Consider the following 15,142-nt stretch of genomic DNA (forward strand, 5'->3'; position numbering starts at 1 on the left):
TGCAGCGAGGAGCCGCCCCTGGATCTGACGGGCAAGGTGTACCAGCTGGAGGTGATGCTGAAACAGCTGCACACGGACCTCCAGAAGGTAAGGCCACCGGGCAGCCGCCTCGCCTGGCACATGCCTGCCCACTGCACTTCCCCGAGACTCGGGGGCCAGTGGGGCTGAGGCCCGTGTCCCCACCCCACCCCTCCTGTGCAAGGGGAGGCCACCAGCTTTGAATGTAGCTGAGAGTAAAGAGTAAAAATGACAATAGCGAAAGCTGGTAAGCACGCAGAGAAACTCTCGTACATTCTTGGAGGGAGAATAAATTGGCCCAGCGTTTTTGGAGGGCGACTGGACACTATTTATTCAAAATGTAATTGCAGGATGTTCATTGCTGCACTCTTAGCAATAAAAAGTTGGAGCTAATGCAGCTGTCCCTCCACAGGAGAATGTTCTGTGAATGACTGGACACCCAGGCAGCGGAATATTCTGCAGCCAATTAAAATCATAACAGAAATCTTTATATTTACTAACACACAAAAGAAGTCCGGTAACTTAAACAACTAAGCAAGAGGCACAACTGTTTCCTAGAAACATCATACTTACTTAAATGTTTAACATCCCTGGGTCAGGGATATCTAGAACATTCCAGATTGTTCGGTGTACTTACCTCCAGGGTGTCAGGGTGTGGAAGAGTGAGGAGAAATAAGGGCGGAGGACTTTTACTTGTTGTTTTATTTACTTTGGGGTAAAGGCAAAATGGTGGCAGAGTAGAATGTGTGAGTCTCAAGCTCAGGATTTCTGGGGGCCCAGGTTCACATCCCACCCCACCGCTCAATGCTGTGTGACCTTGGACAAGTCACTGCCCTGCGATGTTCCGTTATCCTGAGAGGGTGTCTCGGAAGAGGCCGTGGAGCCTGCGCAGGCAGCCCCGCACCCACATTCCCAGCTCCACACTTGCTTCTCCGGGAACATGGGGGTGACGATGGTCCCTAAGTCTTTGGGTGGCTGAAATGAGGTGATGATAATTAGTGATGTTTATGGAACAATTACTGCACGTCAGGCTGTTCCAAGAGCTTAACATACATGGCCTCAAGGGAAACCTCCACCACCCGTCTGAGAGTTGAGGGAGCTGGGGCCCAGAGAGGTGCAGTGACTTGCCTGAGGTTGCTCAGCGGTCGAGAAGCAGAGCTGGGATTTGAACCTCGGCAGCCTGGCTCTAATCCGCGGACGAGCCAGGGCCCACAGGCCCCAGGAGCCCTCGCTGGGCCCCCGCGCTGATGCCTGGCCCCCCGCAGGAGAAGCAGGACAAGGCCGTGCTGCAGTCAGAGGTGGCCAGCCTGCGGCAGAACAACCAGCGGCTGCAGGAGGAGTCCCAGGCCGCCAGCGAGCAGCTGCGCAAGTTCGCCGAGATCTTCCGCAGGGAGAAGAAGGAACTCTGAGTGGACAGGCCTCCGCCCGCAGGCTGTGGGCCCTGCTCCTCTCTTCCTCCATTTGCTCCCCGTTGCAAGTGTGGCCAAGATAATCCAGCCAGGGCCCCACCGCCCTCCCCGTGCACACGGAGACCCCAGATGGCAGGGGCCCCTGAGGGAGGCCTCGCCGGGGCCGGGAGCCGGGTCTGCTCGCGGTCTCAGGCCTCCCTCTGAACTGCCCATCTCTGGTCCCTGGGGCTGGGCTGTGCCCACACTGCCGCCGGGGGCCCACCCTGCCCTCCCCATCCAGCCCCTTCCTTGGACCAAGCCACGGGAAGCTGGAGGAAGGGGAGAGGGAGGGCGAGAGTGTCTCCAGACCTCACCACTCCAGGAATTCACAACCAGATGTCTTCACAGCAGAGTCTGGGCTTGTGGGGCCGAGGCCCCTCCATGAAAGTCACAGTGTGTGAGCCGCCTGTCCTCCCCCAGGCCCCAGGGAGACGGGGGCCCGGGTGGAAACGAGCCTGGGCTCTCGGTCCTGATGCACATAGCTCCGAAAAGCACGGACACAACCCCGTCCCAGCCCTATCTTTCCAAAAAGCAGGCAGGAGCACTTTGTTAGAGTTTCAGTTGTGTTCTTGGGGGGTCCCAGGCTGGAGAGAGGAAAGTCCAGCATCCAGAGGCAACTTCTTGGAGGGGGCACCCCCTTTGCACACGCGGGACCATTTATACAGTCTGTTTCTATCAGCCCCTCGACCACCAGAAGCCACGGCACCTGGGCCCTGCACCTCGAGCTGCTGCCTGGCCCGGCCCAGGAGCAGAGCCCACCCAGCGCATCTCCTCCTCCCCAGCCCCACGAGCTCCGACCACGCAGCCACGGCCTCCTCCGGGCACCAGGAGGGGCTCATGGAGCCCTCAGCTCAGGGCTGGAGAGGAACAGCGTTCATCTCCTCTCCGGTTTTGATGGCCCATCTTGGCCCATCTCGCAGGCCCCACATGGCCGGACGCCCTCCCCGTGCTCCCCGGGAGCATTCTGCTGTGCTAACGCCCACGAGACGCGGGTTCTCTCCAGGCAATAAGGGGCAGCTTGCCGGGCAGCCAGGCCGGTGTGGTACTATGCTGTTCACCCAGGAAACAGAGGTTCTTTTTTTCCTTTAAAAACAAAACAAAAAAATATATATATATTTATTTTTTCACGTAGAGTTGCGCCAGAACAAGCTTGTATGGCCACAATCTGTGGATTCCCCCAACCTCAAGCTGAGGATCGAGGCACATCCCCCATGGGCTGGGGCTCAGCGGGAGGACTCCGAGGGACAGAAAGACAGGGTGGGCAGGCCGGTGGGCTTCCCTTTTCCAAAGACACCAGGCGGGGGGTTGGCGTAGGCCTGGCTCAGAGCAGCACGCCCAGGCTGGGAGCCCCAGGCAGCCAGCCCTTGTCCAGGGACCCCACCGCCTTCTTTTTGGGGCCAGAAACCTCAGGGAAGGGGGCTCTGGGGACTGCACAGGACACAGGCACTGGGGGGGTGCCAGGCTGGATGAGTAGGGGTGAGAGAGGAGGGCACTCCTCATGCCTCCCTGCCATCCCCACGTCCCCGCAGGCCAACATCCCCAGAGAGCCTTCAGACCTGCCCTCTCCTCCCCATCACCCGTGGGTTGAGAGGGGGCTACAAGGTGGGGCCTGCTCGGTCCTCAGCCCTGGCCAACTACTGTGACGTCTCTGCCCCTCTTCCCGGACCCGCTTTTCCGGAGGGTTCTGCAGGATCGCACCCAACCCCCCTCAGACCCTAACCTGGGGGCCGCCCCTCACCCCTTTTTTAAGTCACCTCCTCACGTCTTCAGATCATTCGAATCATTTTGGGGACCTAATCATGTACATTGAGAAGTGTAAATTATGATTTTTGGTTTTGTTTTCTGTTATTTTTTTTAAAGATTTCTGCAAAACAGATCTATTTAATTTGAGATTGGTGTTCTGTCTGATGGCTGAAGAGAGCAGGGGTTTTTTTATGTGTTGATTTGTTTCATTTGGATTTTTTATTATTCTTTATTGTCTTTTTTTCCCCCCTATCCCTGTCTTGAGATTTTCTGGCATGTTTCTGGAGGTTTCAAAGGAAATAAATGTTTCATAGAAATGGTTCATGTGTTCACTAGCTGGGCAGCTGCCTGGAGTCACTGACGCGAGGGTGCGGTCCAGCGTGGGCCCCTCCTCCTGTCCCCCTGTCCCAAACACTGTCACCCACACTATTCCCTAAGAACCAGAGAACACCAGCCTTGCAAGTTTCTTTTCTTTGAAACCCAGACAACAGAAATCCAATACTCAGAATGTAAAAGGTCCTTAAGTTATAAGTTAAAAAGAGGAAGATTGTCCTTCAGACGGCGTATACCGGAGGCCTGAAAGCCAGGCCTGGCCCACGGAGTTGTGTGGGTTTTAGAATTAGTGTCAACTTTTAAAAATCCGGAGACGGTATGTGCAGAAAGCCGATTTCCAGCTCGGTAAGTCTCTCCTTCGCAGCAAGTCTCAGAACTGAGGGGCCCTGACCTCCTTGGGCTGGGCTGTCTCCCCTGCCACCGCCACCCCCGCCCAGTGCTGCTTTATTTGCATCCCCCCTTTCTCCCTGGCATATGTGGGAGTGGGCCGCCTCTGCCAGTCATCTGGTTGGTGTTTTGGGGTGAAAAGCAGCCCCAGCTTCCAGGGTGGGGGAGCACAGCGAGGTGGAGGTGTCTGGACAGATACTGGCGGCCTCGGTGAGCTCAGCCCTGGGCCAGGCCTTCCTCCAGGGGCTCTCCTGGCGGGGGAGGGTTTTCAACTCCTGGCCCCAGATCTGCATCTGCCCTGGTGAACCCTGTCCAGTTTGACTGGAGGATCAGAGTCAAACTCATTTTCGAGTCTCAAAATTCCACATGAGAATCCCAAGGTCTGGCCCCGTGGGAAGTCTGGATCTGGCTCCGCCCGGATCTAAGAGGCAGCCCCACCTCTGGACAGGGCCTGCCACGTGGCAGGGTCTCTCTGGCCCACCTCACCCATGTACCTGTCATCGAGTTTTCCATCACTGAGCTAAAACTTGATGCTTCTCTGACTCAGGCCCGTCCCCCCAACCCCGAAAAATATGTTTTTTCAAAACGAGGATATATCCTTTTTCCAGGGGAGGTGGACTAGTTATTTCCACAGCTAAAAATTCTAGAGTGTTCCAGACACTCTCCCTGTCTCCGCCCTCCTTGAGGCCCCATCCCTAACCCGTGCCCTCCCCACACCAGCCCTGGAACGGGGGAACAAGCTGTTCTCACATCCTCTCCTGGCGCCTGTGACACACACCAACTTCCAGCACCCCGCGACATGCACACGCCAGCCCGAGGTCTCGCCTGAGCTGGGCCCTGCTGGTCTCCTCCCCATCTTACCCCAGTTGTCAGCTTCCTCTGCCTCTTCCCCTCCCTCCTCCACAGGCGCCCCTGGGCCCTCCCGGTCTCTCTCCCTCCCCCCTCATCTCTGGCTCTCGCCTCATCCTGTCTCTGATCCCTTGGTACCGCTTGCTCTCTCCAGAATTTTCTGTTGTTCCCCTAAAGTCTTTGTCTCTCTCTCCCGTGAGTCTCATCCCTCTGTGTCCTCATCCTGGGCCTTGGCCTGTCCCTGGATCCTAACTCTGTCTCTCTCTCCCCAAACGTCCTCCCCTCTGATTCTCTTTTTCTCCCTGCTAAATTACGTGCCCTGGTTCTCTGCCTCCCCTCATCGAATCTCTCTTCTGCTTCTCTCCCCACTTGGCTGCCTACTTCCTCCTCCTGTCTCCCTGATATGTCTGCTATTTTTTATTACTGTTATTTCGCCTCTCTCACTAACTCTCCAACTCTTCTGCTCTCTTCGCCATAATTCTGTAGCCCTCCTCATCTCCATCTCTCTCCAGATCTATTTCTTCCCTCCTCTGCTCTCTCCTGCTCTTTTTCTGATTCTCTGAAAATCTGTGACTCTCGTATCCGCATCTCTCTCCTGATCTGTGTCCTGGTTCTCTCTTCACCCCACCTCACCCTAATCTCAGTCTCTCTCCTAATGTCCCTGTGTCTCTGTCTCTCCTTTGCCCCGTCCCCTCACTGTTGGCCCCACATCCGGGACAGGAGCTCCAGGTGAAGTCTGGGCCCAGGACGAGATGCTCCTGGCTCCCCACTCCCCACCCTAGTCCAGGAGGGGCCGCTGTCTCCATCTCCCTCCCTTCCCTTCCCCCAGGCCCAGCTCCTGGCCTCCTCCTCACTGCCTCCTCCTCACTGCTTCCCGCTGCAGCTGCAGCAGTCCGTTGCCAGGGCAACCACAGCTGGCGGGGCGGGAGCCCCCTCCACCCCATCCCCCCTCTTCTTTCCAGCCAGGGAGGGAGGAGCTGGGACAAAGCCAGAGAAAGGCGGGGTGCAGAGGGGAGACGGGAGAGATGGAGGGAGACGGAGGTAGGGCTGAGTCCAGCTGTTAACCTGAGTTGCTTCTCCCCCAACGAGGCCCCATTGCCCCTTCTTGGTGACGCCTCAAACCAGCCCGGAGAACGAGGCAGTTGTGGGCAGAGGGGTCAGGCCCAGTTTAATACACAGAACAAGTTAATTCACAGCAGAGGCAGGCAATAAAGGAGACTCATTTACAAGGGAGGGCACGCCTGGATTGGGGGAGAACCCCCCAACCCACCACCTCCCCCACCTGCAGTCTCAATTTCCCTTTTTTTTTAAAACCGAACAACAAACACACACAACCACAAGAAACAACCACGCCCCCTCGCGACCCCGAAAATGGCCAGCGAGGGTGGCAGGGGGCAGCCCGGCCTGGCCGGTGGGGACTTGGGGCAGGGAAGCAGGGAAAACGGAGTCCATTGCAGAGTCTGTGCTTCTCATTCCAGCAGGCGCTGGGCAGGGGCCCGCCGTGCCCCCGAGCCACCCACCACCCTGCCATGGCCACGGCCAGCAGGCAGGGCGGGGCTTTCGGAGGGACAGGGACGGAGTTCAGAACCATGGTTCACTTCATGCAGTATCCACGGCGGGCACCAAGAGGGGGTGAGGGGTGGACACCACACCCACCTGCCCTGGGCACAGGGGGGCATGGTGCCACCTTGGGGGGAGGTGGAGCAGCTGCAACTCCAGAAACCGGGGGGGGGGGGGGGGGGGGACGCTGGCATAGACTGGTGCCCAGTGGACGCGCTCAGCGGTGCCCCCTCCACCCAGCCAGGCCTTATAGGACTCTTTGTATATATTAATTTCTTTTTTTTTTTTTAACTTTTTGAGTTTTTCTTTAGAAAAAGGCTGTGTCCGTGTCCCCAGCTGGCATCCACTACCCTCGTGCCCGCCCAGAGGCGGGGTATGGCTTTGAGGGGAGCAGAAGCCCCTGGTGCCCATTTGCCAAGGGATGGGGAAGGAGGGAGGAGGGGAGAGGGGCCCTGCCAGGCCCACCAACCCACAGGGCAAACATTCCACTTGCACGTTGGGAAGGGGGGCCCAGCCCCCTCTCAGGCCCCGGTCCCCCTCCTGCTGTGGGGCATTAAGGACGAGGAGAGAGCCGAGGAGCTCCAAGAGGCGGGTAGGCGCGCCCCACCCCAGAGGTCCAGGTGAGCCGGAGCCAGGCCTAGGTGAGGGTGATGTAGGCAGAAGCCTTTTCTTTCAGGTGCCGAAGACAGAGGTGACAACTCCAACTCCCTGTGGGGCGGCCAGAGGACAGGGAGTGAGGCCCAGGTCCAGGGAGGGTGCCCAGCCCCCTCCCATCCAGCGGACACGGTCTCCGCCAGCAGAAATACAGTGTTCCCACCCACCCATCCCCTGCCCCCCCCCCATGTCGTGCCCACCTCTTCTCTCACCTTCCGGGGGCTCCGCCATGGGGGGACTCAGGCAGTACATGTGGTAACCCCGATCGCAGTCGTCACAGAACAGCAGCTGGTCCTGGGGGGTGAGACCCGCCCAGCTGGCACCCTGGGGGCACGGGCACCAGAAACCGGGGTGGGGGGCTGGGGCAGGGGATAGGTCAGAGGGGCTGGGGGAGGTGGTCCCTTCCACGAGAAACGGCTCTGAGAAGGTCTTTGCATCACGGACTCTTTGCTCTGCCAAGCAGCACAGCCCTGCGGACTGTCCGTGAGCAGTTGTAGGCTGGGTTTATAAGACTCAGTGGAACATTCTCATGACACTGAGCTGGTCTGAGACCAGCTGTGGAAGCAACGCACAGAGGTTCGAGTCCCAGCTGTCCCATTTTCCTAGCTGGGGGACCTTGAGCAAGTCACTTCCCCTCTCTGAGCTCGTTTCCTCTCTGTGAAGTGGGAACAGAGCACCTCCCTCCGAGGGTGGTTGGGAGTAGAGAGATGGAGAGCATTCAGAGCCGGGCCCAATTGATGGACACTAATGATAATGATAATACAGGTTACTAGTGTTGTCCAGGGAGGGGGCTCTGGGGAGAGGCTTAAGGTGGAGATGCGGGGGGGGTGGCACTCACGTCGTTCTCCGAGGTGCCACACAGGCTGCATGATTTGCACTCGATGCACTGCCAGCGGTAGGTCCGCACGGCCGCCGTCATGTTCACCGTGAACTGTAAACACGAGGGGTGTCCTGGGGACCGAGGGGCAGGGATGTGGTTAGGGGTCATCGTGGCCCTGGTGGCTGCTGACCCCTGGGGAAAAAATGGCTCAGCCCCCACCGGGCTCAGACGGCCGGACGAGCTTCTGGGGCCCACAGCCCGGCCCCACCCTGCCCACAGGGCCCAGCCACCGTCCTGCGGGCAGCGCCGCCGTGGCCACCAGTCTCCTACCAGCCACCATGGCAACCACACTCTGCTCCCCAGAATGCCATGGCAACCGCATTCCATTACCCGCAGTGCTGTGGCAACCACTTCCCACCACCCACACCACTGGGCAGCCACGTTCTGTGAGCCACCGTGCTGAGGCAGCCACATTCCAGTACCCACAGCGGAGCGGCCAGCCGGTTCTGTGAGCCACAGTAACGTGGCAGCCACGTTCTCCTGGGCACAGGGCCACAGCAAGCAGCTTCCACAGCGGGGTCCCCACACCCTGACTCCCTGCAACCCAAGCCCATTCCACAGGAGGCCGCAGCAACCACACTGTTACTAACAATACCGTGCAGTGCCAGTCCGCTAGCCGTCCCCGGAACAGAGACACCGCAGCCACAACCCCAGTGCCACAACTACATTCCACTGTCCCCAGTTGCCATGACAACCCTATTTCACGACCCGCAATACCATGACAACCACAATTCATTACCCACTGTGCTGAGGCAACCACAGTCTATTACCACAAGCCCACCACGGGAAACCACAGTCTAACCACAAGTCCATGGCAAGTGCCCTCTGTCAGCCACAGTACCAGGCAGTGGCAATCCATTACTCACGGTCACAGTCCACTTCCCACAATGCCAGGACAACCACATCCCACTGTTCCCAGAGCCTCCGCGACCACAGAGTTTCCCACAGTCCTCAGCGGTCCTCGGCTTATCCTCAGTGCCCCTGGGATGCTCTGGGTGCCCCCTCCTCACTGCTCTGCCTCCCCTCCTCTACCCCAGCCCCCGGAAACCTCAGGTGGGGGCATCACCTGATCGCCCACAATCAGCACAGGAGATGAGGTCCTCGGGACACCCCGTCTTCTTGGAGCCACCCAGGCAGAAGTCACAGTAGCCGTTGGGGATGACAGTGCCGTCGGGCGCCTTCTTGGCTGAAAGACAGCAGGCAGGGGTTGGCATGGGCAGGCAGGGGCTCCAAGTCCAAGGCTGCTGAAGAAGTAGGGGTGGAGGGAGGCATCCCTACCTGTGTGTTTCCTGTGTGCCTCAGGGACCCAGGCCAATTCTTTGTAAAACTCTGGGGGTGGGGGGACAGAGAGAGGGGCTCTCACCACAGGCAAGGCTCCACCCTGCCCCCAGCCTCAGCCCCAAAGGCAGACCCCTTGGTCCAGGCATGAGGGAGGTGGGGAGAGAGAGTAGCTACCCCAAGCTGTGGCCAGTAGCAAAAGAGAGTTGGGGGGGGCCCAAATAATTCTCCCCGGGACCCCCCTAACTCTTTGAGGACAAGGGACGTGTCCTCTTTATTAAGTAACAACTTGGCAGATACAGCGCTAGGAGGAGTCCCCTGCTTCCCCACTCGTACAGGCTTCTAGAAGACAGCCACTCCCACCTCAGCCCCACCTAGATAAAAATTGGGTCGATGCCACTGGCCAAGATCTGGTGTGGAAACAGACAGACATTCAGATGGAAAATTCTAAACACTGAGGTGGCTGGGTAAGAACGGGGGTGGGATGAAGAGACCGCCATCTCCCGCCAAGGGAAGGGTGGGAAGATGGTTTCTGCACTGGCAGAGCCTCACCTCAGCCCTCCCCCAGCCCTCCGCTGTCGAGGCTGGCATGGCATTGGCATGGGCGGTCACCAAGGGCTCCCAAGCCCCAACCCAGCGCCTTGGCCAAAAGCTCAGCAGAGAAGGGAGAAAGGGAGGCAGGGAGGGAGGGGAGTTATCTATCACCCCCCCTCCCCAAGCTCTAATTGAAACAATAAATCAGACCCAGAAATATTACGCCCGGCCGGGAGTGAGGGAGAGATGGTTGGTTGCCATGGCAACCCCAGAGCCAGCATCCCCATGGTCGGTGGGGGAAGGGGACCACTGAGCTGGAGATTTTCCAGAAATGTCTAATGTGCCCCCTCCTTCCCAGGCTCCACAGCCCCCACTCCCAGGGCCCCTCACCACCCCGCAGCCCCCCTGCCTGCTCACGTTTATGGTTGTTTTTCCGGTGGAAGGGCAGGGCGTGGCGTTCGGCGTTCTCCTCCCCCTCCTCCTCCGCCAGGTGGGTGTGGGTGTAGTGGTAGCTGAGCCCCGGCCGGTTCTTATACCGTTTCCCACAGACTGGAGAGCGAGCAGGGAGGGCCGGTCAGCCCTCCCAGCCCGCGCCGCCTCTGCCCTGGCCTCCAGGATCACACCTCCCCCCTCTGCCAGAGAACTGAGCATCCCCCCACTGGGTCCAGAACAGCAGGGAGGGGGCCGGGAGGGGAGAGGTCTTTGGGGCCCCACTCTCTCTCTCTCTCCCCCTTTTCAGAAGGACTCACTATCACAGACATACGGCTTGTCTCGGTCCTCCAGGGAAGCGGTGTCGTGGCGTTTCCGGAGACCTCCGATGCCATACGCCTGGAGGGAGAGTCGGGAGTGAGGGGCCAAAGAGAGGGAACTAAAGGAATTTTCATCATTTGAGCCTGCAAGTCGAATCGCAGCTCTGCCACTTTGTAGCTGTGGGCCTTGAATAACTCCCTTGACCTCTCTGAGGTTCCCTTTCCCCGTCTGCAGCCCAGGTCTGAAGATGGTTCTAATCCACTGTCCCATCTCTGTTTTGCAAATGGTTTAATATATCTGGGCCTCAATACCCTCATCTGTAAAATGGGTATAAACCCTCTACCCTTTCAGGCTGCTCTGGGGATGAAATGAGGTCAAACCGGGGCAGAGTCTGACCACTGTACACGTTCACTAAATGGGGCCTGCCCTGAGGGGAGGGGTGAAGGGGGGAACTTTGGGGGGAATACCTTTCCTTTGGCCCGGTTCTTCCTCCTGGGAATGTCATCCTCCAAGTCTTCTACCTCGAGATCGTGCGGAAACTCCAGCAGCTGCTGTTTCTGGGCATCAGGAGAAGGGAGACTGCGGTCAAGAAAATGAGGGGCACTGTTCTGCTTTGGGGGATTCTGGGCAGAGCTGGAGATTGGGGGTGGTGGGGCAAGTCAAGAGGTCTTCCAGGAAGAGACGAGGCGTGGGAGGATGGAGACTCAGGATGCCCCAGGGCCCGGGGCCCAGGGCCCCAGGGGAGAATTCAGACAGGAATGGGGGGTGCCAGGGCAGGAGGCAGGGGTGCAAGGGCAGCTGGGGCCCCGGGGGTGGTCCTACCTGGCAGTCCATAATGGTCTCCTCCTCCTTCAGCTCAATCTTCTTCTCCCCCGTCTCAGCACACAGCAGAGCCTCAAGCACCGGCCCTTCTGGGAGGCCACCCTCCTTCTTCAGGGGCGCCTCACAGTCTGGGGACAAGGCCATGGGGGGTCAGGTGGGGAAGTTGTTCCTGGAGGACCCCTCAACTGCCCAGGTGGGGGAACCATGTTCTTTGCTGGAAGGAAGAGGCTTTCCCACACTCAACCAGCGACAGACTCAAAGATTCAACCATACATACCAGGCAGGATGCCTAGACCCTGGGGGAGACACAGCCAGACCCCCAGATCCACTCGGACACACTCAGGAGGGGACATGGCCAGACCCTCATATACACCTAGATACATCGGGAGACCCCAGCTAGACCCTCACTTACACCTAGACACATATGGAGAGATAGACATTCAAACAGGATACACGAGATACACGTGGACAGACACAGGGGAGATACAGACGGGTCATCTGAGACAGGCAGACACACAAAGGAAGAGATACACCCAGACACTCAGATACACCCAGATCCTCAGATACACCCAGACACGTGGAGGAGACACCTCCAGACCCTTGGATACACCCAGAGATACTCAGAGACCATCAGACCATCAGATATACCCAGACCCACGTGGGGAAGACACAGCCAGACACTACCATGCACCTGGGCACACGTCGGGGAGGTACAGACACACCTAGAGAGAATCACTCAGATGGATACACACTGACATACACAGGGAGGTGCAGACTGTCCCTGTGAGGCAGTCGGACACAGCCAGGTGGACACTCCAATACACCTGGACCCACACAGACTCTTGGATACACCTGGACGGGAAAGAGAAACAGCCAGTGACTGATCGCACTGGACACATTCAGAAAGCGATAAGGCCAGACACTCTGGCAGACCAGTACACATGGGTGGAAATACACCTAAGACACCAGACACTAAGGGAAGAGATTCTCCCAGACATTCCAGAGCACCTGGGCACTCAAAGGAAGAGACAGTGGACACCCTGATACACCCAGACACACTCAGGAACAGCTGGATCCTCTGACAGACCAGACACACAAGAGGAAATAAACCTTCTAATACACTTGGAAACACCTGGAAAGAGACACAGACACTTAGATGCCCTCCACTACAAATGGAAGACTTACCATCAGACACTCTGACGCACCCAGACACACTCAGGCCCCCACAGGAAGAAATCCAGCCAGACACTCTGATCCATCCCAGCTCCCAAGGGAAGAGACACAAAGACTCGAGACACCTAGACACACACAACAGGTACCACTCTGCCCTCGAATACACCTGGGCCCAGTCACTTAGGGAACAGTGGAGAATCTCTGGACTACACCCAGACACACAGCCAGCCCCTCAGACACTCGCCAGAAGGGAAATGAAGGCGGATGCGCAGACACACACTGGCACCGCCACACACTTCTCAGCGGGGGCTGGGGGCACTGATGGCGGCCACCCGGGCAGAGGACGGACGGAGCTCCACCCACCAATCTTGTACTCGCAGGGCCGGAGTCTGGGGTCCTCCAGAATGTTGAGTCTCCGTTTCTTCCTCCAGCAGCGGGCGGGGTACGTATAGATCTGTCCCGGGGCCAAACCTGGAGGGAGAAGGGCGGTGAGAACCCGCCGCGAGGCCGCCGCCCCGCCCCACCCCGCCCTCCCTGCGGGTACCCGGCCCGCGGTGGGTCTTCTCCATCCAGATGTAGCAGTTGTTCTGGGCCACGCCGGTCTGCGAGTCGAGGAAGGGCAGGCGCAGGCTGCGCTCGGCGCACAGGCGCGCGTTGTAGCTGCGGCAGTGCTCGATGGCCTCGCGGTAGAAGTCCTCGCCTAGGCTGCGAGGGCGGGGAGCGGGCGGGCGGCTGTCAGCAAGGGCAGGCGCGCCGGGCGCCCAGCACGCCTCCCCCGGCCCGCGCGTCGGGAATGGGTGGGCCCCCTCCTCCAACCTCCCCTCTCCCCCTCCTGTCGCTCCTGGACCTCGGAGCCCCCAACCTGGGATTCGGGCAGGCCTCAAGCCAAGGAGCAGATCACACAATATAGAAAGAGACAAAAATACACCGGGACTCATCCACCCCTGCATATGTCCAAACACACAACACAGACAAATCACACATAGTCACACCGGATTCACACACAAAGAGAGACATATCCCAAGACCCACAAAGAAGCAGACCAATCTCACATATGTGCACACACAAATGTCTACTGAAAAACACAAATGTCACGTAGTGTAGAAGACAGATCACACATATATCCATACACAAACTCACATCGCATATCCAAAGACACACAACATAAACAAATCACCCACACAAAGACACAACATGCAAACAGACAGATCACACACACACACACACACTCATGCATCCAAAGACACACACAGATACACAAATGTTAAAAGAGGAGAAATGTTAAATTACCTACATATGTACTTACATATTCAAAGACACAACAAAAATCACACACACACTATCCAGACACACTGTACAAAGAAATCACACAGATTCATACAGGATACACACACACATTCACAAAGATACACAATACAGAAACCAACATCTAAAATACCACATATTCAAACACACAAAGATACACACATATACAGCACAGAAACAGACCAATCCACCCATGTTCACACAAAAATTTACACACAAATACATGCATACCCACACATCCAAAGCCACAGAACGCAAATGATGCACAGTTTGAAAGGGCATGTACACACACTCCAAGACCCAAATATCCAAAAATACCTAGTGTCCAATAAAAGAAAGTCAGCGCATATCCACACACATATCCACAAAAACCAGAACACAAACAAGTGACACACACTCCATGTCCCAAGACAAAGGTGGTGTGGGCTTCACTCAAGTTTAGCAAGGCCCCCGCACCCCCGGGCCATTTCACCGCCTCCGCAACCCCGGGGGTCGCGAGTCGGGACATGACCCCCTTCCCCGAAAAGGACCCGAAGAGGACTCGGAGTTCCCCACACCCTCGCTCCTCCAGGAGCAGCGCGTCGGACCCCGTTCCAGCCAGAGCCCCACAGTCGCACACGCTCGCACCCCCGCACAGCCCGGCCCGCGGTGACAGCCCCCCAGACACCCCGGCGGCCCCACCCCCAGCCGCCACACACACGCCCGCCCGCGCCGACCCGCCCGCGCGCCCTCCCCCGCCTCCCGCCGCCCGCGGCACCTCAGGGGGCCAGGGATGACCGTGGCCATCTTGCTCCCCGGGTCCTGCCCCCAGCAGGTCCCCGCCGGGTCGGTCCTCCCCGCGCTCGGGCGGGCGCCGAGGCCGCCCATCCATTCATTCCCGGGGGGCGGGCACAGCAGGGCCGCAGCCAATCGCGGCGGCGGGGCGGGGCGGCCCGGGTCATGCCGGGAGTTGTAGTCCGGGGCCGGGAGTCGGCGGGACCAGCGCGGAGGGGGCGCCGAGGAGGGCCCGAGCACGCACAGTCCCTCAACACGCTCACGCGTACAGACATCTAGTCTCACCGGCGTACGCTCACACGTGCACACCTGGACGCGCCCACACCCACACGGCAATGTACACACATTCACACGTATACTCACAGCCGCCCACGTAGACTCACGCACACCCCCACTCCCACGCCTCTACCCAGACGCGCATACATTGACACTCACACGCACACCTCATTGCCAGGAGGCAGAGACGCCTGCCTTCCAGGTGCCCACACAAGGTCCCAACATGCCCGCGCTGGCGCACGCGGTGGCTCACTGACAACGCCCCCTCCCCAGTCCCTCCTGGCTCCAGAGACCCCTGTCCCTTCCCACTCGGGGTGGACACTCTCACAGTGACCCCGCCCTGCTCGAGCCCCTCCGC

At 58.5% G+C, this 15,142-nt stretch overlaps 2 protein-coding genes across 18 annotated transcripts in view; one reads left to right on the forward strand and one right to left on the reverse strand.

Moving 5' to 3' along the window:
• SIPA1L3 (signal induced proliferation associated 1 like 3) overlaps positions 1–3,529 on the forward strand; it is a 239,273-nt gene extending 235,744 nt beyond the window's left edge. For all 14 annotated transcript variants that reach the window (XM_058529162.1, XM_058529169.1, XM_058529166.1 and 11 more), the window contains 2 exons: positions 6–87; positions 1,284–3,529. In XM_058529162.1, coding sequence (XP_058385145.1) covers positions 6–87; positions 1,284–1,427 — 226 coding nt within the window. In that variant the 3' untranslated portion in view covers positions 1,428–3,529. The remainder of the gene's footprint in view (positions 1–5; positions 88–1,283) is intronic.
• Positions 3,530–6,057: 2,528 nt separating this feature from the next.
• On the reverse strand, positions 6,058–14,549 carry DPF1 (double PHD fingers 1). 4 transcript variants are annotated; one of them, XM_058529235.1, is made up of 12 exons: positions 14,492–14,549; positions 12,974–13,134; positions 12,793–12,900; positions 11,257–11,384; positions 10,902–10,991; positions 10,434–10,512; positions 10,102–10,233; positions 9,151–9,201; positions 8,939–9,058; positions 7,831–7,943; positions 7,205–7,316; positions 6,058–7,046 (listed from the first exon to the last, which is right to left on the reverse strand). In XM_058529235.1, exons 1-12 carry the CDS (start codon positions 14,518–14,520, stop codon positions 6,976–6,978), a joined length of 1,194 nt encoding a protein of 397 aa, XP_058385218.1. In that variant the 5' UTR covers positions 14,521–14,549; the 3' UTR covers positions 6,058–6,975. The 4 variants fall into 4 exon arrangements, with proteins under 4 accessions (XP_058385218.1, XP_058385219.1, XP_058385221.1 ...); XM_058529236.1 differs by having other exon boundaries at positions 7,205–7,286; positions 14,492–14,531; XM_058529238.1 differs by lacking the exon at positions 9,151–9,201 and having other exon boundaries at positions 7,205–7,286; positions 14,492–14,531.
• Positions 14,550–15,142: the final 593 nt, after the last annotated feature.

The sequence above is a fragment of the Diceros bicornis genome, chromosome 34 (assembly GCF_020826845.1).
Source record: "Diceros bicornis minor isolate mBicDic1 chromosome 34, mDicBic1.mat.cur, whole genome shotgun sequence".
Taxonomy (NCBI): Eukaryota; Metazoa; Chordata; class Mammalia; order Perissodactyla; family Rhinocerotidae; genus Diceros; species Diceros bicornis.